The sequence below is a fragment of the Scylla paramamosain genome, chromosome 9, assembly GCF_035594125.1.
Source record: "Scylla paramamosain isolate STU-SP2022 chromosome 9, ASM3559412v1, whole genome shotgun sequence".
NCBI classification, from domain to species: domain Eukaryota; kingdom Metazoa; phylum Arthropoda; class Malacostraca; order Decapoda; family Portunidae; genus Scylla; species Scylla paramamosain.
The window spans coordinates 1,094,146-1,122,072 of NC_087159.1; the positions used below are offsets into that span (position 1 = coordinate 1,094,146).

Sequence of the window (27,927 nt, forward strand, 5' to 3'; positions counted from 1 at the left end):
AGACTGTACAAAGTAATTTAGCAATCCACTGATACTAATTCTTTATAACACATTTCAGTAAAAACATACCTATTCAATGAGCAGGGATGGATAGTTTGTGGGGCATTTACTGCATGTTCTGAAAAACAGACTTCACTTACATGTACTACATGCAGAAAAAAATTCTTTTAATAGCTTTTGTATTTCATATATAAAGAGACAAAACAGACGGCCTCATATTGCTGCTTCAAGTTGGGTGGTTGTGATATAGATACAAAAATTAAATCGGGTTTTAGTTAATATTTATTACAAAAAAAAAAAGGTAACTTCTTTATGTACTTCATTCTTGCTTTGTGGAAGGTAAAAATCCCTTTATCACCTACCAAATTCCACCTCTTGCCCCAGTTTCTGGATGCTCACCTGCTACAAACTTGTAAAACATGAGGTTATCAAAAATTCCTGGACCACAGAGAACTCAAACAAGCTCACTAGACATCCAGAGACCAAGCATTGAAGTGCAGTTTGACCGGGTAGTAGAGCCTGTGCTTTCTTCAGTAGCACAAAAATTGCTGCTTTACTCTGCTGCATTGTTTCCTTCCAGTCAGTGCATGTGTCATGTAAGGTGAGGATTTGAGTCTTCTCTCTTGAGTTATCTTCTTTCCAACCATCCTGAAAGTCAAAGTAAGAAGTGGCAGGTTAAATATGACAGTTATTTACAGGTGGGAGGACTAACCTCACCTCTAACAGCTAAGAAGGCATCTGACCTTGACCTGACCTTGACTAGTGACAAGCTACAGGCTGATTTACCAATGTACGATAATCCCAAGCAACTTATGATTCAGTGATATGGTTGCACACATTTATCATGGACTTAGGGGTATCTTGTCTCACAACTTTCCTCAGTTACTGTAGAACAATTTTGTTAAATATCAAACACACATTTCCAGAATTAGTGTAGTCTCTTCAGTGGAGGCTGAACCAAGCTGCTTGAGTTAGCCTGGATGAGTGTGTAAACTGAGCACTGATCACCTGTTGCCGTCTCTGATTTTTATTGATTTTACTTTTTGACATTTGTTGCAATAGATAATTTATCATATTTCATAAATACAAAATGTAAGCCTTGCAAGTAGTAAGGAAATTGACAAAGAAAATGTATCCATGAATGCATTAGTGATGCTGCTTTCAGGTGTGAGAACTAGGCAACACAACCACCACACAGGTAAGCGCTGCTCCCTTGGAATTAGTAAAACTTTATAAATGACGCTTAATTATCAGTAGAACAATGATAACACTAATAACTTCAGGAAGGCTGTCCAGCAACAGTGCTACCCATCTCACTTGATGCCAGTGCCCTTGATGTACTTTTTCATTTCCTTCAAGAATTATTTCTTATGATGGGCTTGCATCTTGTGATTGCTTGCCGTTTAGTATTTATGAAATGGGATAAAATGTTTTTATTGTAACAAATGTAAAACAACAATACACCACAGAATAGGTTTGAATGTGTGACAGTAACCAATCAGCACTCACCATACAAACTTGCATTGATATGCAGCTTGCTGCTCAGCTTCCAGTAAACAGACCATAATGTAAAGCAGGATTAAAAATAGGCAGTGAGTGAAAATTGAGGAAGCAATGGAGATGGATGACAATGACATGAATGGAGGCCTGGGAAGGTAGCTAACATAAATGTTAGTGGTGCCATCCTATACTAGGATACTGAATGGTTCTACAATAAAGTACCTTTGTGCTTGAAATGTGAAGTAAGATGTTTCAAAATTATTTCCATCACAGGTAAAATCAGCAGAACTCATGAAAACACTAGAAGAAACAGAAACTGGATTTGAGCGTGATGAAGTTAGTGGAGTAATTCGCTGCATTGTTTGTGATGTGACTGTCAACTCGCCACAACTCCTGGCAACTCACATAGCAGGAAACAAACATAAACAGAGGGCTGCCAAGCGTTCCGGGGAGTCTGGCACCGCGCCACCGACCAAGAGACCTTGCTCTGGTACGTGATTGGACTCGCTTTTTACTCTATGATTGTTTTGATTCTTATCATTTTTGCATAGATGGTTTAGGAACTAGAAGTAAGAGTCCATCCAAATTTATTTTTTCAGAGGGCTCTGTTTACAAAATGTTACATTTCACTTAAGGGATGATTATGATGGACTGACCCACTATGCTGTTGTAGCTTAAGATTTTAAATGGCTTTATATTTCTCTTAGCTCTAGTAGTGAGCACTCACAAAAAATATGCATAACTCATCTGGTAACTTCTGTCATCCCATCCCTTCCTCTATCCAATCCCCTTTAGTAGAGGAAAGAATCCCAGTTTCAATGTAGTCAGGTCACAGCTGCTGCCACTTATCAGTCCTGTTTTGAAATTGGAAATTTTGATAAAGTGAGGAAGCAGTTCATGAAGACATTAACTTTGATCCAAGAATCAGTTATCCAAATTTGACTTGTACTGATTGAGGCTGTTGTTTATGCAATGAATAGGGAAAGTAGGCAAGCTGTATCAATGAAAAAAAACATTTGTAAACTTACCCTGAGAGCCATTCCAATAATAATGGCTTTTATCTCATTCAAAAAATAGCACACTGTAAAAGCCAGCTCAGATCAATCTGTAATATTGTTTATACTGAATTCAGGGAGCTTTCAGTTAAATTACCAGTAATTATTCATATTTCTTCTTTCTTCTTTTTTCCCATCTACTGATGTGATTGAATAATCAAGCATGATAATCGGTCAGGCTCTGTTGATTAGCGGGAAAAAAGACCGATTGATCACTGCCTCTGTTCTGATTATCAATCATCTTCACTGTAGGGGTCACAGGCCAAGTTTCAATGGAGTCTGCAACTATCAGAAACAGCAATGGTGGGCCTCAAGATCCTACCCACCAGGCCAACAACACTTCCCTCCCCAAGACTGGCAATTCGACAGGCAGCTCCTCCCTAGAAATTCCTGATTGTGTTACGAAGTTGGAAGAAACAAAGGGGGGTGGAAAATATCTCTGTAACCCTTGCCAAGCACATTGTAACTCAGAGCAGCAGTTAGCACAGGTAAGGAAAGTTTAGTAGCATCCAATCAAGGAACACAAAGAGGTGTACGGTTAAAGCCAGCAATGTTGATGTAGTGATGGGCTGGACCGTTCTTATTGTCTGAATACATTCTGAACTGTCTTTCTTTTAGACTTGTCTTTACTACTGTACCAGTTTGGATGACCACTGTTTAAGTTGTGAGTGTATTGTCACATTCTGCTGCCTGTGAATGTCTTTTTTTTTTTTTTTTTTTTTTTTTTTTCCATCATTGAACATTTTATGGCAGAATGTTTCATTATGTAGTGACTGTATGTAAGCCACAACCTACAAGATAATCCTTATCTGCACCCTGCACAAAGATGATGATAGTGCATGATGAATTGCAAGGAGGTAAGAAGTGTTTAAGTCAAACATGTGAAAGTTGAAACAGATTTGCCACACAACCAGCAAAACCATATCTTAAATAAGTTACCTGCAAGGCTGTAAGAGTTATGAACCAGTAGATGATCAATAAAATACTATTCAGTTGATCTATAAGCCACAAAGACTTATGGGTAACTTTTCTTGAGTGCCATGCCTTTTTAAATTTTTCAAATGAAAAGGTGAGCTTTGTTCTGTCTGGTCTGTCTGGAAGTGTTACATGTGTGAGTGTGAAAGAGCTGAAAATAGAGAAAGAATGCTTCTTCAATAAACAAGGGAGTGTTTGCACCAGGATAGGTAGAACTGTTCTACAATGACCATCCCCTTCTGGAATGAGAGGGAGGTATCAGATTGATTGAATGATAAACATGAGTAAATATGTCAGCCTGTTTTGACCAGGACCCACCACCTCATTCAAACACCCTCTTCTCTTAATAATGATGTCCCAACAATATCAACAAAGACTTGTTTTTTGTGTACATCTCTTACTTAGGTGTCCAGGGGCATTACACATGAAGCATCTTTCTCTTCCTCACGGATACTGCTGCTCCTACTCTGCAAGGTGGTGTAAAACTCGACACACATTATGTAATACACTCTTCTCTAGGATATATGCTGGCATCTTCTGGGAGCTTTGGTGAAGAGTCCATGGCAAAAAGTGTTTTACTTGTTTTCTGATCTCAAGTACCTGAAAAGATAAAAGGTCATAAAGTTAGTATCAAAACACCTAGCACAGTATTTGACCATCACTTTAAAGAAGAGTGTGGGTATTAGTGCTTATAGTGGATAGTCCAGTTTGTCTGAAAGACTGCCGTCTCCCTCTCTCAGTCTACTTACGTTGCTCAACAATAAATGCCAAGATGGATGTTTTATAAATTATATATGAAAAGTCCCTGTGTGTTTACCTAGTTCTCTGTAAGATCACGACACTAGATGCCATATAGAAGCCTTGCAATTTGCAGCACTTGACTTCACGAAAACATCAAGATAAGTTGAGTGGACGCAAACCAGAAAGAGGAGGCTGGAGAGGACGGCAGCGGCCAGGCTTCTATGGCAGACCTGGTGGAAGAAATATTGTAAGTAGGTGATGAGTGTCTGAACCAAATGTGTGAAAGTTGAAACAGATATGCTATGCGGCCGACAATCACCCATCTTCTCATTTGACGAGGCCTGGCTCTCAAAAAAAGTTGCCTACAAGCATCTTTAAACTTTTGGGCCATCAGATGACAAACACCCCCTTGGTCTTGCCAGACCTAATCAAACGAAAAGGTGGGCTCAAGTGTTCAGTCTATAATCGTACCCCTTTCGCACGGGTAAAAGTGTACGTGTGTGGAAGAGCTGCGAATAGAGGAGGAATGCTTGAACAAGCAAGAAGGGAGGGAGTGTTTGGATAGGAAGAGGTGGAGGCTCGCCTCCTTTTGTGGGATGAGCGAGGTGTCAGATATAGATTGACGGAAGATGGGTGATTGTCAGCCATGTACTACATCTGTTTCAAATAGCACATAACACCTCATTCAAACACTCCTCATCTCCTTACAATTTGTTGTGCACTGTCACCAATTTTGTATAGGGTGTGTAGATAAGCATGATGGTCCTCTCCCCTCTAGGTTATGGTTTACACACCATCGCTACAGTAAAAAAAATCTGTCCACCGTGCAATGTTCAAATTTGACGAAAACACGGAAGACAGCGAAATTTGATGCTGCACCTGTCACACATTAAAGACTGGTCATTTACACTGGTAGAATACCAGTTGCGGATGAGTGTGTGTTATAAAAATTTATTTTAATTTATTTTACCACAGATTTTTATACAGTGATTCTACAGAAAGGTGAAAAAATTTTCAGTGGGAAAAAAAAGCCATCCAGGACATCACTGCACCAACTTTGATGACTTCCATTATACAAACATGTGATTAATCCTGAAATATTAACAGGAACTGCTCAACATTGTTGCTGTATTGTGGAGAATGGCTAAAGATGCCAAATTATTTGAATAAGTGGGTTTTAAAAGGGGGGGAGAGAAATTGGCAAAACATGATACAGGATTATCTCACTCATGTACATAAATTTAGTTTATAAATGTATAAGTTCTGTTGACATGAGTTTCATGGTTCAAGTAAGTATGACAGGTGCTAATAGTGACATGTGGTACAGGGGTGACAGACAAATAGATTCACTGGGGTGTAACAAACAGGATTACTGACAGATTGACTGAGAGCTACTTCTCTCCTGCCTGACAACCAATCACAATATATACACTACTTTAAATTTTGGCACAGCATCAAAGCTACATCAGCAGTCCCATGGTGTTGATACAACAGGGATGATAGTGCACATGTTACTACCACAGCAGGAGACCCAATGCAACTTTATCTGCTTGATCTCAAGTTGTGTGCTGTAAAGGGCACTGATGGTTGTGATGGCCATGTCACCTTGTCATCAAGCATAGATAACCACACATGAGCTTGACAGTTTAGTCTCAGTGACATCTTTGCTATTTTGTACTGTCATTTAGTAATTGGGTCCTGCAATGCACCCATGTTGCTCATCTGTAAAGACACAGAAAGATATGAGGAGCAGTCATAATTTCCACCCTATGCTGATAGTTAGCATGCCTGACAACATTCGTCAGCAACCTCCCATCACTAGGAAGTGAGAGTACCATTGAGCTGGTGCAGCAGATCAAAGTGATTTACTAAAGACCATTTGACCTCTGTGATATTATTAGGGCATAATTCTCTCTCTCTCTCTCTCTCTCTCTCTCTCTCTCTCTCTCTCTCTCTCTCTCTCTCTCTCTCTCTCTCTCTCTCTCTCAAATCGCAGCCATTCAAAATAAAAAAAAAAAGCCAGCATGGTCCGTTGAAGTATTCTCAGCATCTGTATTAGGGATGGAGAAAAGGATAGTTCTTGCACTGTTGGCAAGTAACACTGAAATCCTTATTCTCTGCAAATAATTATCCAGTTGTATATATATATATATATATATATATATATATATATATATATATATATATATATATATATATATATATATATATATATATATATATATATATAATTTCCATCCTTCAAGGACTTCAAAATTTCAACATTGCCAATGCCAAAGTTCTTACTTTCCAGCTATTGCAGCAAGGACTTACTTTTGTGTGCACCTCTTGCTTAGGTGCCATACATGGTTAGAAATGAAACATTCTCTCTTCCACATAGACAATGCTGCTCTTTGTCTTCGATGTGCTAGCTATGAAGTTCCACATGCATGGACTGCCTATTGCCACCCTGATTTAAGTCCTGAGGAAGCTGTTGAAGGTGGTGGAATGCATTCTTTTCTCTAATACTTGATCTCGACTCATGGCAGTTTTGGTTAATGATCCATGACCAAGTTTTTTTTTGTCTCAGATACCTGAAATGATATGTAGTACTAAGACAACAGTATCTGAAATCTAGTGAAGTGATTATGAATGTGGATAATGTTAAAGATTTTGGTGGGTAGCCCAGATCATCTGAAAGGTTACTATCCTCTTTGCCACTCTGTAAAGTAGGTTTTTTACTCCATTTGTATTATCCTACAATAAATGCCAAGCTGATATATTTACAACTTATGTATTATAGGAACTTGTATATATATTAGTTCTTAATGTATTATAGGAACTTTTATATATTAGTTCTCTGTAAGATTGTGTCATTGATTAGAAGATGTTATACTGAAGCCTTGCAATTTGCAGCACTTATCTTCACGAAAACATCAAGACAAATTGAGTGGACGCAAGCCAGAAGGAGGTGGCTGGAGAGGACGGCGGCGGCCAGCCTTCCGTGGCAGACCTGGTGGGAGAGGCCGGCCTTCCCACACTTACACACAACCACTCTCCTCAAACTTTGTGGCTGGAGGAGCCTTGCTGTGAGCCATAGCTAGTCATGGCTAACCACCACCACCAAACCCACACTTATAGTGAGTGCATGCAGGGTCAGGGCTGAGGCAAGTACAATACCAGTGTTATGGCTAATTTTTTGGCTTTTGGCTGAAGTATTTATGTAAATTTATTTTTTATTCAGTATTATTGCCTTGTTTAATAGAGACATTAATTGAAGTCATTAGGTCCTATTAGATATACTTATATGAAGTATTGTATAATTCCCCATATTGATTTTTATTGTTTGTGCAGGTTGAAAACCCTTTGTCCGGAATGATATATTGTCATGAAATTGAGAAGTTTTAAGTGTTGGCATTGTCTTTGATTGATTCATATTTTCACATTGACATGAAACAAGCAGTACACCGACATCATTTCATCAAGTACAGAAGTTACCACACTGAATTTGATATTTAAAGCAGGATCAGGGATGAAAATTTAGATTTGAGGCAATGAAGGTTCTAGAAAATTTACATTGGTTTGAAAAATTAGAAACAATAGTCATGATTTTCATTGCAACCTCATATTTTAAAGTGCAAAAAAAAAACTTACCATAATTGAGACATCTAGATTCAAATGGACATCTTTGCCAAAACAGGATTTTGAGTTATTAGTGTAAAAAGTTGCAATGTTTATCTTATTGTCAGATTCATAAAAATAGAACCATATTGCATGGTGACCACCTCTTTTGCCTTCTGTTCACTGACTGGCAGAATAAGCAGTTTATGCAGCCATGTGACACCTTCCAGACTAGAGTGCCTCTCTGGTTCTGTAACTTTCAGAGTTGGTAATAACTTGGCACATTGAAAAAACATATGGCACTAGCCCATTTGTTTGCTCTCTGGATGGTCATATCTTCTACTGCTGGCTAAGGTAATCTCATAGAGGAGGGATATGTATCTTTCCTGAACCAGGCTCTACTCAAAACCAGTAAATTGATGCAGATGCCCTTTTGATTCTAGATGCCTCAGTTCTAGGGGTAATATCATAGTATTAGAATAGATATTTAGACATTAATTTACACTTATAATACTCTTTTCCAGATGTTAACCACATCATAAGTAGAGGTACATATGTGTATTTTCCAAGATCTGAAATCTAGAACATTTCTGGTCCAAAGCATTCCAAATAAGGGATTCAACCTGTAATGATAGGAATTCAATCTGTATTTTTCTTCATAGTTGAATGAGGAAGATAAAAACAAACTGAGATGTTCTTAGAGCTAACTTTTCCTTCTCAGGATTAATACCAAAAATATCATTGTATGAAAACAAAATTGCAAATCTGCTGTGGTAGTAAGCTAGGGAAACATTAATGTGATTCATTGGTAAATACTTAAAGTGTTATCTAATATTCCTTTGCCAGTGGAGCAGTACTGGATCTCTCTCTCTCTCTCTCTCTCTCTCTCTCTCTCTCTCTCTCTCTCTCTCTCTCTCTCTCTGGAATTTGAATGTTGATAACTCAAATAGCAAGATTTTTTTTATTTTATTTTATTTTTTTTATTTATTTTTTCAAAAGTAGCAACTGTCATTTATTTGAGCTCTTCCCAGGTAGATCTGCAGCACATCACTCAAGGCACTCATTTCCCTGTCAATGTACTGCACAAGTAAACAAATAGATATCAAATGAATACTTGAAATACATTCTCATTGATTGACATGTATCCCTCACCTAAATCTACTAACTACTGTGTGGACCAATTCTGGGGTATGTATTTTGAATCTGCTTGAAATCAAAGTTGAGTTTTCAAATGATACTCAATTAAAATAATAAGCTTTCCTTGAATCCAATAAAAACTCAAGGAAAATGCTGTGTGATATGAATGTCGAGAGGTGTCTTACATATGTTCTGTAAATATGAGATGGGCACAGGATCATTCAGCAGCTGGGACTCCATACTGCAGGAATAACAACTTTTATATATATTGCATTAATAATACAAAATAAGATGATTAACCTGGCATCCAACAAGACAACACCGACTGGCTGTCATGAATGAATGAGCAGCACTCCTCGCAGTGCCTTTGAGGTTTTGAGACGAAAGAAAACTCTCTGTATAATAAAAAGGAGACATTATAATGAAACTTGGATAACAATCTCTTCACAAATCTGCACTCCATGTCAGTCAGGACTGCTGTTAATGTAGCATGGAATCCTGAGCAGCATGAAGCTTGTGCATTAATGTCAGGTTTTCTAAAAATACAATTTGGAAATGCACTTGATATGGCTATGCACCTTTGAGTAACATCCTTTTTTTTTTCCATCAACAATCGTTATTTTAATCAAAGTGCATATAACAAAAGCGCTCATGTATCCAGTCCCTTTAATCTAGTTTTCCACATCTTGAATTATTTTATTTTATTTTGAGAAATGAAGAAATTGAAAGATCAAAAAATTAATTAATGTGTAAGAGCAAGCAATACAAACAGCTTGTATGAATTGTGTGATCCAGCCTGCAGTATATTCTACATCAGATACACACTTCTTTATCAGTGCTCATAATCTTAAGTGCTAACAAATTTGATGGATTTAATGCTGTTATTGATGACTGAAAATGGCTGTTGTGTTGATCTATGTACTTGTTGGTGTGACACCACCCCCCACCTCACATGTATGGAGCATTCTTTTCCTTAGACTCCAGACCTGCCAGTGACCTCCCTCTCACATGTCACCCTTCAGTCACACTTATGTCACAAAATTTTCACCCATTCTTACCATATACACAAATCACCTCATAAGTACCATACTTTTCCCTTTCATCTACTCCATAATTTATTTCTTTTCACCCATCCCACATACACATCACAGTTTTTTTTTTTTTTTTCTCTCTCTCTCTCTCTCTCCCCCATAACAGCTCATGTACTCTTTCCACTACACATACACAATGAACATCTGTTGCATTTCATATCACTTCGGATGCTTCAATCAGTTCTCTCTCTCTCTCTCTCTCTCTCTCTCTCTCTCTCTCTCTCTCTCTCTCTCTCTCTCTCTCTCTCTCTCTCTCTCTCTCTCTCTCTCTCTCTCTCTGTTAAATGCAGTGTTCCTGAGTATCCAATTCCTTCACTTCATTTCCCACTCCATTTATCATTTCAGAAACCATTAGTTTATACTTAAGTATTTTATTTTATCTTACTACTTTTACACACACTGCCTATCAAACACACATCACCTGTAGCATCTTACTATTTGCCAGAAACAGTTTATCCTTTTTTTTTTTTTTAATTGATGCTTCTTGAGTAAGCATGTGCTACCTTCACCATCTTGCAGCAGTGTGCATCTCTCAACATGAGGTGCTAGCTGCTATATAGGCTAGCTTCATTTAGTATTTTATGGATGTTGGGGTAGGGTACACAATCAAGGAGAATCACTTTCCATACAATAACCACTTTATTGCCATCCTTCCCCCTTTTTTTCCCTATTGCCACAGCAAATAGTCTCATAACCAAATTAAAACGAGCGCTGAGTGGCCTAAGCTTGACTCAGTAAAGAGTGGTGAGAAGATAAACAGTTAAGATGTGTTGATCCAAATCTATAATTGGAATTAGACATTAGAAACCTATGAGTACCTAAATAGTTGCATGAGGGACCTTGGAATGCAACAGATGTTAACCTTTTTTTCTTGAAGCTATACATGTGCAAATTTTGCATGTTTGTGAAGGGATTTGGTGTATAGTACATAGTGTTGCTGAAACTGGAATCAGAAAATTTAGATTTAACAGCATAGTGTCTTCTGAAACTGGAAATACAAAGCCTTGATCATACCAAAATTTACATTACAGTATGTCATCTGTTGCTTTAGTATCTGCTGGAGCTGTCTTTATCTTAATGGAAATATTCTCTCTCTCTCTCTCTCTCTCTCTCTCTCTCTCTCTCTCTCTCTCTCTCTCTCTCTCTCTCTCTCTCTCTCTCTCTCTCTCTCTCTCTCTCTCTCTCTCGTGTGTGTATGTATGGGATGGTTTGGTGGTGATGTGGTAAACACACAGCTCACAACCCAAGACTAAGTGGCATTGTTATCATACAGCACCATGATTTGAATTTTGTTCAAAAATCCCTCAATGAGACTTTAGTGAAGTATCCATATGTGACTTGTATATTATATTGTCATAATACATACATTTTTCTGGTTCAGTGTGTTAGGTATGGATGTTGTTAAAGTTAGCCATTTCACTAAACATTTCATTATGTGCATCTCATACAGAATAATTACAGAAAGGGAAGGTATCATACAAGGGCATTTGCATAAAATGGGGAATCAAGCTGCCAGGCCAAAAACAAGCTTACACCAAGACTTCACTATTTTCATCTGTCATCTTTCCTTCTGCCTTGAATATACTATATATCCCCTTCTTAGACTAACAGTAAGGTTAAAGGTTCTCTAAGAAATAGTGAGAGTTCACTTTCTGGATCAAATGACCAACTATTAAGTGTTCACATGTAAGAAGAGAGAAGAGGAAAGATTCTGCTGTTGAATGAAGCTGCTGGTACTGACCAATCACCTCCAACTACCATCTACATTCTCAGACAAACCCAAGATTTTAGAGTGTGAACAGCCACAGCAATAATACCTAGAAGTGAAGGATGTAAACAGACAGCTGTTACTGTACTTGTTGTGTATCTTTTACCACTAATATTCATCTATATATCCACATACTTGATTAACATGTCCCCTTAATGGAGTTAGTCAGGGAAAGAAATTACATAATGCTTGGTCGTCTTGTAGGAATTGCAACAGAGGAGGGAACTCAGATACTATATTCCATCATTTAATTACCTTTTATAAACGTGGAATACAGTGGTGGCAATATTTTTCCAACTTGGCTACATAGTACAGCTAAGCCTCTTCCCTCCTTATCGCATTGAAAGACTGTAAACCCATCATACACCTGACAGATGCCCTCAAAAGAATTCAGCCCTGATATTGTCTTGCTTCATGACAGAAATAGAAAGAGAAAGGATCAGGTTCTCAGTTCCTTCATTCTACCCTTTTTAGTCACCTTTTATGATGTGCAAGGATTCTGTTACTGGTATTCTTCTAAACCACTGCTCTTCCCACCAGCAGATGAAAAAACGAATGTCATCCAAACACATGGGATGAGTAAGATGATACAGGTGGGAAGTATGCTTGGGTGTGGTGATTATGAGAGGTAGGTTAGTGTGTGCTCGTCACTTTTTTTTTTTTTTTTTATGCTAGATAATGCCGTTAGAGGTGGATTTACACAAAAAACCATGGCTCATAATTTGACAAGTGTGTGAGGACAATGAGATCTATCTCTTTATTATGATTTGACCAATTAAAGATCAATGGTATTGAAACCATTAATGTATTCACCATTCCAATTGTCCAGCAGGGCACACACTGTAGTTATATTAGTAGCTGATGTATTTTGAATTATATTTTTTATATGTGTAATGAAAGTGCACATATGCTAGAGCTCTTGGATTCACATGAAAATGGTCAAGTGGTTCCTCATACATACCTTAAAATCGTAAATAATTCATGCACATGTGAATGTAATAATTCTTTTGGCAACTGTATTATTGTAAGATTATAACATTTTGTGTATGCAACAGACAAGTCACCATTGGTCCACAAAGTCTTTTTTTTTTTTTTTTTTTTTTTTGCACGCTTCTCCATGCTTTTCTTGTTGCTTATAACAAAAGATAAAGTGATAAAGGATGAGATGATATAAGATCAGAATAGTAATTATTGGTTATTGTTTAATAACTGCAGTAGTACTACATAGACTAATGCACTGTTGTTTAGTACAATATGATGAATAATGAATGAAAATCCATAATGAAATGGATTGGCAGAACAGATTTGAATTAATGCACACAACACCTGCACATCTAGATCCAAAGTTTAAACTCCTGAGTTTTATTTAACAAATTCATGTAAAATGCAGCTTAAGACAGGAGAAGTATATTTATTGTGTTGGCATGATAAATGAATGCTGATTAAAATGGATTATGCTGATATAGCTTGTCAGGAGAAAATTTTTAAAATTAGGTACACACAACAATGAAACTGTACGTAAACAAGGTGGGTGGATGGCAGGCTATCATACTCACTTTCCCTCCTCCCTCATCCCCTTACTGAGGTACAACTGAATAGGGGTTCAAATGGACTATACTGGTATAGGAGTTATAGGAAAGTCTGGTAACTATAACTATGTAATCACAGGTAAAACTAAATGGCTGATGGCATGCACTCACTCACTCCCCTTCCTCCTCATTCAGTCACGAACATGCTAGACCACTTCATTCACAAAACAATGTCAAGTGCAATGATAGTAACTGTTGTCATTGTTCATGTCACTATTTATGATTTTCATTACTGTATGTACCATTGTTTATTTTCATTAATAGCCTATTCCAATACTGATGTTAATTCATGAGACACTTTTAGTACAATGTCAATAGCTGTTGGCAGTGTTTATGCAAGTATGTATGGTTTTTGTGCACAGCACTATTTTATTTATTTATTTTAGTTTTTTTTTATTTATATATATATATATATATATATATATATATATATATATATATATATATATATATATATATATATATATATATATATATATATATATATATTTTTTTTTTTTTTTTTTTTTTTTTTTTTTTTTTTTTTAAGCCTATTCCAGAACCGGAATTAATTCACAAAATAAGTAGAATTAAGATTACAAGTGCAATGTCTTCAAATATTATCTAGCACTGTATGGTAGATGCAGTATAATGTAAGAGTATATGATTTTCATACTTTAAAAAATTGAATGGTTTTCTTTTCTCTTCGAAAATTGTACAAGAACACACAGTAAATTAATTATGGAGGTGAAACCTGTTTTTATTTGTTATACCACAGATTTTTTTAAGGCTATAGTGGACATGCTTTTACAGTTGCATCCCCCACCAAAAAAAAAAAATCGTTTCTCATCCTAAAATTCTGCCTTTCCTTGCAAGTATCAGTTTAAAATGTGACTGACTGTAACTACCATCCAGGGTTAATGGGAGGATGAAGGGTTTTCCCTTACCTTACTGCCCACTCTTGATATCATTTGTTTCTTATTGCACTACTGACAGTTTTATTGGGCAACAAAATGGGTCTTACCAAATTGAACATGAGGCTTTAGTTGATGGAGGACTCAGCAACAATGAAATAGGAAGATGACTATAAAAATCATTGATAGCTTTTCCTGTCAAGAAATTGCCTCTTTTCTCACAGGCACTGCTCTGGAGAGCAAAAACAGGACAGGAAGCAAAATTAAGTTATCTGTTCCTTGGTCATAATGAAGGCCCCATTTACCACTATCGGTGAGAGAGGGCGAGGTGTGTGTGGGGGGGGGGGTCTCATGACGGGACGCTAAAGGAGGCGGTGATGGCGTGAAGGTAAGAGTTTGGTAATGAAAAGAATGTTAAATTATTACTCAGTGGTGGAATTAATATATTAGGGTGGGTTGGATATGTGAGGATTAAGTTGGGTAGGTGTGATTGAGGTAGGTTTGCCCAGATGTGATTAGGTTAGCCATGTTAGGTAATATGAGTAGGTTGAGCTGATATGACATACCAGGCTGTGATTAGGTTGATCAAGTGAGATTGGGTAGGTGTGATTAGGTTAGTTAGATGGTGATTATAGCACTGGTGAGTCACACAGGTAGTAGTCTTTGTCAGCTCAGTTCTTTTCCCTCTGAAGATCTGCCATGGCTGTCTCTTGTTGCTTGCCTCATCCAGTCTGTTATTGTTGTCAGATTTGCTTGATTCTTTTATTTATTCATTTATCATATTTTTTGTGTGTGTGATTGTCTTTTTTTCATTTTTCATTTTCTTCTATTCATTATTTTATTTTCCTGTGTGTGTGTGTGTGTGTGTGTGTGTGTGTGTGTGTCTATATATATATATATATATATATATATATATATATATATATATATATATATATATATATAGTTACGAGGGCAAGGAAATGTTTGTTTACGCTGTTTAAATCTGATGGGCTGGGCGGCTATGTCAGGGAGCAGTGAGTTGTGTAGGAGAGACAGAGGGGACGCTGTGATGTCTAGCTCCCTCAGGCACCTTGCCCCACCTTCTGCTTCGCTTTTGTGCCCTATCTCTGCAAGTGTGACCCCTGTGTACACCTGTGCTGAGAGACACTGACTGTAGTAAGCGACAGTGACAGAGGTGGTAGCCTGTGATCTGTGATTTAGGGGTAAAACTGTTTGCAGTGGTGGTGTCTACCCTTCCCCTTGTGCCCTGTCCTGCCCCGTGACCTTGAACTTGTACATGTGTGGTTTCCTTCAATATAAGGCAGTAAAGGACTCCAGTGTTTGCTTGCACCCTTCCCCTGAGTGTGTGTGAACAGCCAGACAGTAGGGAAATAGCCTGGTAAGTCCTCGTTCCAGCATGGACCCCCTCTAATAAGTATTACCGCCCCGCTCTGGCACCTGTATCTTCATCTTAAGGGACAGAGCCTGCAGGTGTGTTCTGGAAGGCCTACCTGATGAGGGGGGGGGGCAATGTGACAAGTTTGGCATCAGGAGTGAGGATTTGGCTGGAAAAATTGAGGTGAAGAAGGCTAGTACAGTGAAATTCCTTTGTCTGGCTCAGGGGAAGACGAGATGCCAGACCCAACAAGTGCCAAGTCGAGTGGGGAGCACACTCTGGGTGATGTGGTGATGATACAAGCCCTTGGTGCAGGACAGCAGGATATGAGTGAAGCACAACAGGCTATGAGGCAGGAAGTAAGTGGCGTGTTGCAGGAAATAAGGGGAGAAACAGACACTAAGCGCGCTGAAGTAAAAACTGAGGTACAGAGCAAAATAAATCAGGTGAAGGTAGAACTGCAGCACAGAGAAGTTGTTGCATGCACTTTAAGTGGCGTAGTGGGTCAGCTGGGTGACAGACTGACTGCTCTGGAGTGATGCCACAGTCAGTGTCTCTGTGGTGGCTGGGCTCACTGAGGCTGTAAAGCACTTGGAGGACCAAGTGAGCACTGTGGAGCTCAATGATGGCCGTGCACAGCAAGCCCTGAGGGATCTTGTTAACATCAAGAGGTGAAGAAGAACCAGAAGGGAGTGAATGGGATGGTAGGAGTATCACTACAGGGCTGGGAGATGAGCTTGCGATGGCAGGGCAGGTGGCTCAGCTGAACATGGACCATTTGAGCATCTTATGGAACAAGTGTTGGAAGGACTGCATTGGGAGACTGCACTTGTCTACCTCGATGATGTCATGGTCTTTGGCCATACCTTCAAGCAAGAGACAGGAAGGCTGGAGGAAGTTTTCCAATGGTTTAGGGCAGCAAACCTCAAGCTCAGCCAAAAGAAGTGCCTTCTGTTCCAGAGGGAGGTACCATTCCTTGGACACATTGTAGATCAAGATGGAGTGAGAACTGATCTTCAGAAGGTGGCTGCAGTGAAGGAGTGGCCAGTTCCGACAAATGTGAAGGAGGTGCAGAGCTTCTTGGGATTCTGTTCCTACTACAGGAGATTCATGAGGGACTTTGCCACTGTTGCAGCACCTCTGAATTGGCTGACTAGGAAAGTTGTGCAGTTCCAGTGGGATGAAGAGTGTCAAGTAGCCTTTTAGCAGCTAAAAAGAGCTCTGGTAGATGTACCCATGTTGCCCTACCCAGACCCCAGGTTGCTGTACATCCTGGATTGTGATGCAAGCACTGAGGGAATTGGGGCAGTGCTTTCCCAGGAGAAGGACAGAAGAGAGCATGTGGTGGCATATTACAGCCAGAAGTTCAGTCCACCAGAGAGAAACTACTGCATCACCAGGAAGTTGTTATCTGTGGTGAAGAGTTTAGACCACTCCCACCCATACCCATATGGCACTCAGTTCACAGTGAGAACTGGTCATGCAGTGCTGAGATGGCTCAAGACATTGAAAAATCCTGAAGGGCAGCTAGCAAGATGGATTGGAAAGCTGGAGCAATACAACTACTGGATGGAGCACCGACCTGGCAGGGTGCACAACAATGCAGTCTTAGCTGTCGACCCTTTGAGCCTGACTGTTAGCACTGCAGACCTAAGGAAGAGCGTGTAGAGAAGTGTCACCAGACTGTGGTGCAGGCAGATATGACAGGCAGCTATGAGGGCAAGGAAATGTTTGTTTACACTATTTAAATATGGCGGACTGGGTGGCCACGTCAGGGAACAGTGAGTTGTGTAGGAGATACAGAGGGAACACTTTGACGTCTAGCTCCCCTCAGATGCCTTGCCTCACCTTCTGCTTCACTTTTATGCCCTATCTCTGTAGGTGTGACCCCTGTGTACACCTGTGCTGAGAGACACTGACTGTATTAAGCGACAGTGACAGTGATGGTAGCATGTAATCTGCAATTTAGGGGTAAAACTGTTTGCAGGGGTGGCGTCCACCCTTCCTCTTGTGCCCCGTCCTGCCATCCGTGACCTTGAACTTGTACATGTGTGGTTTCCTTCAATATAAAGCAGTAACGGACTCCAGTGTTTGCTTGCACCCTTCCCCTGAGTGTGTGTGAACAGCCAGACAGTAGGGAAATAGCTTGGTTAAGTCCTCATTCCAGCCCGGACCCCCTGTAATTAGTGCTGCCACTCCGCTCCGGCACCTGTACCTTCACCTCAAGAGACAGAGCCTGCAGTTGTGTTCTGGAAGGTCTACATGGCAAGGGGGGGAGGGGGGTGGGTGACATAATAAATAAATAAATAAATATATATATATATATATATATATATATATATATATATATATATATATATATATATATATATATATATATATATATATATATATATATATATATATATATATATATATATATATATATATATATATATATATATCATTTGGTAATTTCGTGCAAACTCAAGGAATTGGTGTACTCGAGAGAGAGAGAGAGAGAGAGAGAGAGAGAGAGAGAGAGAGAGAGAGAGAGAGAGAGAGAGAGAGAGAGAGAGAGAGAGAGAGAGAGAGAGAGAGAGAGAGAGAGGGTCATATTACCATAGGCAGTAGACGATAATTACTCCCAGTGAGGTCTAAAGCACTGTTCTGGGGGTGCTGTGAACTTATCATAAAACCCAGCTGTGACCTCACTGAACGTTTCCCCTTTGCGTCTCACAACACAAGGGGGCAGTCACAGCCTGCCATCTAAACTTCTAAAGACAACTCTCTTCCTCCACACAAAACTACAAGCACCTAATAACACACACACCCTTCACTCAAAAATTTTAAAATCATTATGGTGACTCCTACAGCAGCCTCGGAGTCCCCATCTGGGAAGAGGACCATAAATGTCTCCAGGTTAGACTACCTTTCCGTCGACGACCCTAAGTGTCTTGACACCCCCCCTCAACTTTTTCTTCATTAACTTCTGCAACATTTGCGGTCTAAGATCTAATTTTCAATCTGTAGAACACCACTTCTCTTCTAATCCTCATCTTCTTTTCCTCACTGAAACTCAGGTGTCTGAGGCAACTGACAGTAGCCCCTTTTCTGTTCCCTCCTACTTTCTCTATCCTCATTTTCGATCCAAAGCTGGATGCTGCGTTTATGTGCGCAATGACTTAACCTGCTCTCGTGCCCACGCTCTTGAATCTTCTGAGTTTTCCACCATCTGGCTACAACTACAGAGTCACTCTCATACTAAATTTATCTGTGCTGTATACCTCTCACCTAACTCCTCTGACTATAAGAAATTCTTTGACGACTTAACTTCCAAAGTGGAGCACATTCTGACCCTCTTCCCTTTCGCAGAGATCTCCATTCTTGGAAACTTCAATGTTCACCACCAGCTTTGGCTTTCCTCTCCCTTCACTGACCATCCTGGTGAACTAGCCTACAACTTTGCTATCCTCCATGACCTAGAGTAATTGGTGCAACACCCTACTCGTATTCCTGACCGTCTTGGAGATACGCCCAACATTCTTGACCTTTTCGTGACCTCTAATCCTTCTGCTTATGCTGTCACCCTTTCTTCTCCGTTGGGCTCCTCCGTTCACAATCTCATATCTTTATCTTGTCCTATTGCTCCAATCCCTCCTCAGGATCCCCCTAAGCAAAGGTGCCTCTAGCATTTTGCCTCTGCTAGTTGGGGGGACCTGAGGAGGTATTTTGCTGATTTTCCTTGGAATGACTACTGTTTCCGTGTCAGAGACCCATCTTTGTGTGCTAAACACATAACAGAGGTGATAGTGTCTGGCATGGAGGCGTACATTCCTCACTCTTTTTCTCATCCTAAACCTTCTAAAGCTTGGTTTAACACAGCTTGTTCTCGTGCTATACATGATAGAGAGGTGGCCCACAAAAGGTACTTAAGCCTTCCATCACCAGAATTTCATGCACTTTATATTTCTGCCCGGAATCATGCCAAGTCTGTTCTCCAACTAGCCAAAAAACTCCTTCATTAACAGAAAATGTCAAAACCTTTCAAGATCTAACTCCCCTCGTGATTTCTGGCATCTAGCCAAAATTATATCCAATAACTTTGCTTCTTCTTCTTTCCCTCCTCTATTTCAACTAGATGGACCACCGCTATCACATCTATTTCTAAAGAGGAAGATCTAAATCTAAAGATCTAGCAAGCCCCAGTTGACCCGCTACCTCGGTGACACTGTTGACCTTTCCTCCTTCGATTTTCGGACTGGGAAAGTCAACCCAATGCTGGCGAGGAAGAACAAGAAGCCCCGTGGTACCCTCTTTGATTACAGGTGTGTGTGTGTGTGTGTGTGTGTGTCTGTGTGTCTGTCTGTCTGTCTGTCTGTCTATCTGTGTGTGTGTGTGTGTGTGTGTGTGTGTGTGTGTGTGTGTGTGTGTGTGTGTGTGTGTGTGTGTGTGTGTGTGTGTGTGTGTATTGTAAGTGTAAGCATTTTTTTCTTATTCGTATTTTTTCTCTCTGTAGGTAATGTGTGTGTGTGTGTGTGTGTGTGTGTGTGTGTGTGTGTTTAAGCAAACTTAACCTAATCTCTTGAATTACAGGTGTGTGTGTGTAGTAATAATAATAATAATAATAATAATAATAATAATAATAATAATAATAATAATAATAAACGATTTATTACTTAGGCAGTTAACAAACTGAAAATGTACGCGCGCGCGCGTACATTTTCAACACACACACACACACACACTGCATAAGCATATGTACAACAAAAGACAAGGCAACACACACACACACACACACACACACACACACACACACACACACACACACACACACACACACACACACACACACACTGCATAAGCATATGTACAACGAAAGACAAGGCAACACACACACACACACACACACACACTGCATAAGCATCTGTACAACGAAAGACAAGGCAACACACACACACACACACACACTGCATAAGCATCTGTACAACGTAAGACAAGGCAACACACACACACACACACACACTACATCACCATCTGTACAACGAAAGATAGGCAACACACACACACACACACACACACACACACACACACACACACACACACACACACTGCATAAGCATCTGTACAACGTAAGACAAGGCAACACACACACACACACACACACACACACTGCATAACAATCTGTACAACGAAAGACAAAGCAACACACACTGCATCACCATCTGTACAACGAAAAATAAGGCAACACACACACACACACACACACACACACACACACACACACACACACACACACACACACTGCATAACAATCTGTACAACGAAAGACAAAGCAACACACACTGCATCACCATCTGTACAACGAAAAATAAGGCAACACACACACACACACACACACACACACACACACACACACACACACACACACACACACACACACTGCATAACAATCTGTACAACGAAAGACAAAGCAACACACACTGCATCACCATCTGTACAACGAAAAATAAGGCAACACACACACACACACACACACACTACATCACCATCTGTACAACGAAAGATAAGGCAACACACACACACACACACACACACACACACACACACACACACACACACACACACACACACACCTTGAAATACCTTGAAAAAAAAAAAAACACTTAATATTTACTGGGAGGGACTGGAAGGGAGTTAGGGAAGGTACCACTCTGATACCGTCACGGCTAGGGGGGCTTGTGACGTCACGGCTGGGGGTTGATGACGTCACAGCGACCGTTATTTACGTACGTACTTATTTCATTTTGAAAATGACCAATCTAAAAAACACAGCTAGACAGAAATGCTTTATAAATTCAGACTTACCACACATTTTAACTAATGCCACAAATAACAACACATTTCAAAACACAGTAGTATTAAAGATATTTAAAAAGAAGTATCTGGAAACTGTTGGAACCTTCACCCCATTTAAAATCGTTCAAACGTCCACCCATTCTGGCTTAAACATAACGGAAAACACTTTAAAAAATCTGAACTATTTTCTAAAACCATTTAAAGTGAGCTACAAGCACAAATAAAAAATCTACCGAAAAAAAAATTCAATATTATTGGAAGTTGAACACGAATAAAAACAAGTGTACGGTGCACGCATTTCACTGAGCGGGACGGCAACACACTTAAAAAAACATCAACTATTTTTTTAAACCAATAAGAACCTAGTACAGGCTGAAATAAGAAATTTAGTTTTGGGACCGTAAAAAATACGCCGAAAACGGCCCTCTTATTTACACAAAAAACAACGCCAAAATCACCACTTTTCACGCAACACAAGCGCTCAAATACCTTAAAAAACAACGAAATATTTTTACAAACCATAAAATTTTAGCTACAAGCCGAAATAAAATACTTAGGAAATAAAAAAATAATATTGGAACCGGAGGGGGCTAGGCCTTATCCAAAATGGCGGTGGGGGGCCAGTGGAGGGGACGACCAACCCTTCTCATTCATTTAAACCCTCGCCAAACTTAAACTAAGTAATGGCAGGATATCTAACGAGCGAATATTAAAGCTTGGTCATGTGGCTCCGCTTTGCGACAGTATTGGTTTAAAACACTCACAGATAGATAGATAATGGCTGATAAATAGAGACGACCCAGATTGTTTACATTTTCATTAAGTTAAATTTTACGGTTTTTAGCAACGAGACGAGGCTGACACAGGGATATATTGTGCTGGAGGTTAGGTGAGATGCGTTAAAATGAGTTAAAACCGTGGATTGTTCAGTTATTCATTAAAAAGTTACGTTAAGTTACCTAAATTTGTTCATTAAAAAGTTACGTTGTTACCTAAATTTATTCATTAAAAAGTTACGCTAAGTTACCTAAATTTATTCTAACACTTCCTGACCTTACCTTCCCTGTAGTGGTGATTTACCTTCCTGCCTCCTCGTCACTATGACTGGCTGTCTAGCACCTTCTCACAGCCAAACTTTTCTTTATTTTGCTTGTTTTCACCCACTGCTGCCTTCGGGTGACCACTGCTAGAGCCCACGCCTTCCTCATTACCAACTAAAGAAGGTTTAACTCATGGGTAAGCCTTGGCAGCCACTGTGTAGGCGTGGTTACACAAAAAAAAAAAAAAAAAAAAAAAAAAAATGATTCCATCAGGCTGGGAGTTGAAACAGACGCGTACTAACACCACCCATAGACACAACACACTGGTTAAATTGTCAGGCAGCAGTCAGCGTTGCCAGATTGTTTTGGCCATATTGTCGTACTGCACAGGTTGAAATTATTGTACTTATATATATATATATATATATATATATATATATATATATATATATATATATATATATATATATATATAGAGAGAGAGAGAGAGAGAGAGAGAGAGAGAGAGAGAGAGAGAGAGAGAGAGAGAGAGAGAGAGAGAGAGAGAGAGAGAGAGAGAGAGAGAGAGAGAGAGAAAAATGAAAAAAAACAACAATGCCCTTAACAAACAAAACACTTTCCTAAATACATCTCATTAATAATTGGAGAAAAACTACAGGACACTTCGTTAAGTTGTTTACTTACTATGTAGGAGATTACTGGTCTTGTTCTTCTATAATACATCCGGCACGTCGTCAGCAGCCCCGGCACTTTCATTGGAGGAATATAGCACTCTTGATGTCATGTTTTTTTTTTTTTATCATTGACTGATTGATGGCTTGAAGGTCGTACATTCACTCCTGGATGTGGAAGCAACACACTGCTTCGCTAGGATGATGTCTCTTACGGTTTCTGTTTTTAGCTTATTTCTGTCTTTTGTTTTCACACGGTTTACACTAGAGAAGCAGCGCTCACAGTCAGCATTAGCATGAGGAAAAAAGAAAGACATCCTAGTGAAAAAGTCTGAAACAAGCTTAAACTTGGGGTTTCCATCACTATCCTCCAGAGTTTTTATGGCACACCAAAATTTATCAGGCTGGTTGTAATTGCTTTTGTCCACTTTTTTCGCCATGTTGGTAATGGATTCAGGCAGATCTTCTACGGCAAGCCTCCTCCACTCATCGTCCAGTTGCTGGAGGATAGAATCATCCTGGGCAATGATTCGGGGAAGGTGTGTCGCGAGGGGCACCAAACTTTGGTCTTGCAATTTGCCCTGGATGCCTAGAACACTGGTTGGCTCCAGCATATGCATTCTTGAAAGGACTTCATCTCCGAAATTAAATCTCTTCCTGATCTGTTCTGAAAATGTACGCGCGCGCGCGCGTACATTTTCAGTTTGTTAACTGCCTAAATAATAAATCGTTTGTTATTATTACTATTATTATAATTATTATTATTATTATCATTACACACACACACACCTGTAGTTCAAGAGATTAGGTTAAGTTTGCTTAAACACACACACACACACACACACACACACACACACACACACACACACACACACATTACCTAGAGAGAGAAAAAAAAAATACGAATAAGAAAAAATGCTTACACTTACATTACGCACACACACACACACACACACGTACATTTTCAGTTTGTTAACTGCCTAAATAATAAACCGTTTATTATTATTATCATTATTATTATTATTATTATTATTATTATTATTATTATTATTACACACACTCCTGTAGTTCAAGAGATTAGGTTAAATTTGCTTAAACACACACACACACACACACACACACACACACACACACATTATCTAGAGAGAGAAAAAATACGAAGAAAAAAAATGCTTACACTTAGATTACACACACACACACCTGTAATCAAAGAGGGTACCACGGGGCTTCTTGTTCTTCCTCGCCTGCATTGGGTTGACCTTCCCGGTCCGAAAATCGAAGGAGGAAAGGTCAACAGTGTTACCGAGTTAGCGGGTCAACTGGGGCTTGCTTCGGAACTTCTTGCCATTGGGGTTGAGAGAGAGAGAGAGAGAGAGAGAGAGAGAGAGAGAGAGAGAGAGAGAGAGAGAGAGAGAGAGAGAGAGAGAGAGAGAGAGAGAGATTGTTATTTTTTTTAATAATTTCGTAGATTTTTGCTGTTTTGGTTTTATTTGTCAGAGAGAGAGAGAGGGAGGGAAACATAAACACAAACACACACTTATCTGTAATAATACACATCTACTTTACCAAAAGTCAGCCCAGTTTTCCTCAGCACTTCCTCTCTTTTCCAGCCGCGCGGGAGGGCAGAACACTCATAGCGCCTTTTTTTCTATCTGCACCCACATCTTGTGAGGGCGAGGTAGAGGGAGAGGGAGGGAGTCACAGAACGTGCCGTCTGTGAACGAATAACAATGAAGAAATTACTGGCGGAGTCTCTCTCTCTCTCTCTCTCTCTCTCTCTCTCTCTCTCTCTCTCTCTCTCTCTCTCTCTCTCTCTCTCTCTCTCTCTCTCTCTCTATATATATATATATATATATATATATATATATATATATATATATATATATATATATATATATATATATATAACCTAAATTCTGCTGTATTTGGAAAGTGGCAGTTTTGCATAATATTTTGAATAATTACATATGTACGATAATTTTACCAGAAGTACAATAATTTCAACCTGTGTAGTACGATAATATGGCCAAAACAATCTGGCAACGCTGCTGACGACTACGAGACTATGGGACAAAGGGGACTCGGGTAGCGGACGGACTGGTCGCAGACAAGAACGAGACCTGTTGTTCATCCCTATGGTGAGACTTGTCTCGTAAGGAAAGCAATACATCTGCACTTTCAGGTTTTTATTTTGTTATTCAAATTTATATAAGAAATTTTGCATTACCTGATATTGATAACATTAATTTTCACTCAAATTATTGTATATTTCATAAAAAAAATATCGTACGAATTCCCAAATTATCGTATTATCGTATGAGTCCCATTGTACATCGTACACGGGCAAAAATTATTGTACTTGTATAATAATTGTCGTACGTCTGGCAAAGCTGGGTCACGTCAAGTGAGGCGGCGTTGCGAAGGCTGCGAGCACCGACTTCATACAGGACCCATACACATCAGAGTCTTGACCAAAACCAAACTAAAGCAGCTGCCACTCGGTGAACCTCTCTTTCTCTCTCTCTCTCTCTCTCTCTCTCTCTCTCTCTCTCTCTCTCTCTCATCATTTCAACCCAAGGAAATTTAATAAATATGATTTTTTTAACAGTTAGTAATGATGGAAGGTGAAATTCCGGACATTTGAGGGATTTTCAAAAATCCCCCCGGACGCAGATTTCGTTATCTGATTTCCGGATATGTCCGGGAAAATCCGGACGTATGGCAACCCTATACTACTACTACTACTACTACTATTACTACTACATAACAATATAGTTTTTTTTCTTGTTTTCGATAGCAAATTTCTATTGAGAGAGAGAGAGAGAGAGAGAGAGAGAGAGAGAGAGAGAGAATGAGGAAGAGAGGTGGTTAAGTGATACACTGCAACGCGTCATCAACCAGTCACGCATCACCTTGCCTCACTTCATGTCTACCCACCTCCTGCCAGCGTCCCATCAGATCCAAGAGTAACCTCCTTAACGACGCACTCGCCAGTGCACCGCGACGTCACTAGCTATGGGAGAGCATCAAACAAGCTGTGCCTAAGTGACAATTACTGATCCAATAGTTTATTAAGAAGATATTTGCTAAAAACAGTGTTTGGCAGAATTGAAATGGATACAAATCTGTAGTTCATGTTGTATATAGAAGTTCGTAAGAAGCAATATAATAAAAAAAAAAAAACATGGAAACGTCATGAACAAGAGTTATCAGAATCCCTTCCCCTGTAAATAATGGAAGTAGGTAGTAGTGCTTGTTTGCATGGGACTCTCTCTCTGTCTCTCTCTCTCTCTCTCTCTCTCTCTCAACTGAATGATAATTATACTTTGTTAGATACTCAATTTGTATTGCTGTTAGAAAATTATCACAGGTTAATGTAAATGCATTGTACTATAACATAAGCATAAGGGATCATCTGCATCCCTGCATTGCTGACACGCCTGTAGTGCTCCTGACAACACAGAGAGGTGGGAGCCGCTATCATGAACCAGCTTAGCTAGCCAAGGATGCTGTTGAGCTGACTAGGGAGAGGTCACAACGCTGCTGTATGTATGGAGTAAGGACATAAATGCTCAGTTCATGTTACCTGAAATATGATTTATTTACTTTACACTATACAAAGTAGTTTCATCAACGATTTAAATAAAAAAAAAAAAAAAAAAAATGCCCATTCCATTTCATACATTTGTATTGAAAACTTCATGTAATTCTTTCATGAAAAAATCTGCAGTTAAATACATAACATCTAGTTTTGATACAATACATCTAGTGTCATTTTATGTGAATGTAAGATGCCAATCTTCCATCATTTTCCTGAACCCAAACAGTTGTTGGCCAAAGTGGAGAGTTTGTTGTACTGATGAATGCCTGAAAGGACTACAAATGGATGCACACCAAAAGATGCATAACTGACACCCAGGAATATAATAAAGGCAACCAATCTACAGAACACACATCATCCGCAGCAGTCTGTGACTGCCCAACACAGCCACCATAAACACTTCCACACACTTCAAGCAATTATATATATATATATATATATATATATATATATATATATATATATATATATATATATATATATATATATATATATATATATATATATATATATATATATATATATATAATGATTAGCTATAAAAAGACAATATACATTTACACTATAAAATTCAAAGTAACAATTGGGTGCTTATCACTATTAGTTTTAATAAGTCTTCTCACAGACAGACATTTAAGAAATGATAAACTCCAAGTGAGAAACAATCTGTACTATAAGCTGTGATGCTGTCATAATATACACAATTTTGGGAGCCCAGTACATAGTCTATTGGCACCAAGACTTGAGGAATTCCAGCCATCTCTGAAATGTGTCACATTGAAATGTGCCTACAGCTTCAACACAATATCGTTTTTTCTTAGGAAAGTAACTTCACATTTGAACCAATGTCACAAAATAGTATACACTGAGAAAATAATTCAATGACATTTTTCATAAGAATCCAATAAATTATTCATCTCTGTTAGTGACAAAATATCTATATGATAAGCAACTAATTCTGAAATAAGTTAAATAATAAAATAAGTTGCTCATACACTCTCCCTAAAGGCATTGATCCTTGAATTAAAAACATTAATATTGATGTCAAAT

The 27,927-nt window shown here is 39.0% G+C and overlaps 1 protein-coding gene and 2 long non-coding RNA genes across 10 annotated transcripts in view; 2 read left to right on the forward strand and 1 right to left on the reverse strand.

Moving 5' to 3' along the window:
• LOC135103356 (zinc finger protein 346-like) overlaps positions 1–9,006 on the forward strand; it is a 112,060-nt gene extending 103,054 nt beyond the window's left edge. For 5 of the 6 annotated variants that reach the window (XM_064009419.1, XM_064009420.1, XM_064009421.1 and 2 more), the window contains 4 exons: positions 1,774–1,990; positions 2,808–3,043; positions 4,405–4,518; positions 7,167–9,006. In XM_064009419.1, the coding sequence (XP_063865489.1) occupies positions 1,774–1,990; positions 2,808–3,043; positions 4,405–4,518; positions 7,167–7,343 (744 nt within the window). In that variant the 3' untranslated portion in view covers positions 7,344–9,006. The remainder of the gene's footprint in view (positions 1–1,773; positions 1,991–2,807; positions 3,044–4,404; positions 4,519–7,166) is intronic. The other variant, XM_064009422.1, reaches the window with a different exon arrangement.
• LOC135103360 (uncharacterized) lies at positions 265–26,313 on the reverse strand. 3 transcript variants are annotated; one of them, XR_010270013.1, is made up of 5 exons: positions 26,214–26,313; positions 24,843–24,990; positions 4,348–4,501; positions 3,932–4,130; positions 265–648 (listed from the first exon to the last, which is right to left on the reverse strand). It is a non-coding gene; the product is annotated as an uncharacterized LOC135103360 (long non-coding RNA). The 3 variants fall into 3 exon arrangements; XR_010270012.1 differs by lacking the exons at positions 24,843–24,990; positions 26,214–26,313 and adding exons at positions 6,585–6,844; positions 22,624–22,905; XR_010270011.1 differs by lacking the exons at positions 24,843–24,990; positions 26,214–26,313 and adding an exon at positions 22,624–22,890.
• LOC135103361 (uncharacterized) lies at positions 25,335–27,790 on the forward strand. Its single transcript, XR_010270014.1, has 2 exons — positions 25,335–25,414; positions 26,740–27,790. It is a non-coding gene; the product is annotated as an uncharacterized LOC135103361 (long non-coding RNA).
• Positions 27,791–27,927: the final 137 nt, after the last annotated feature.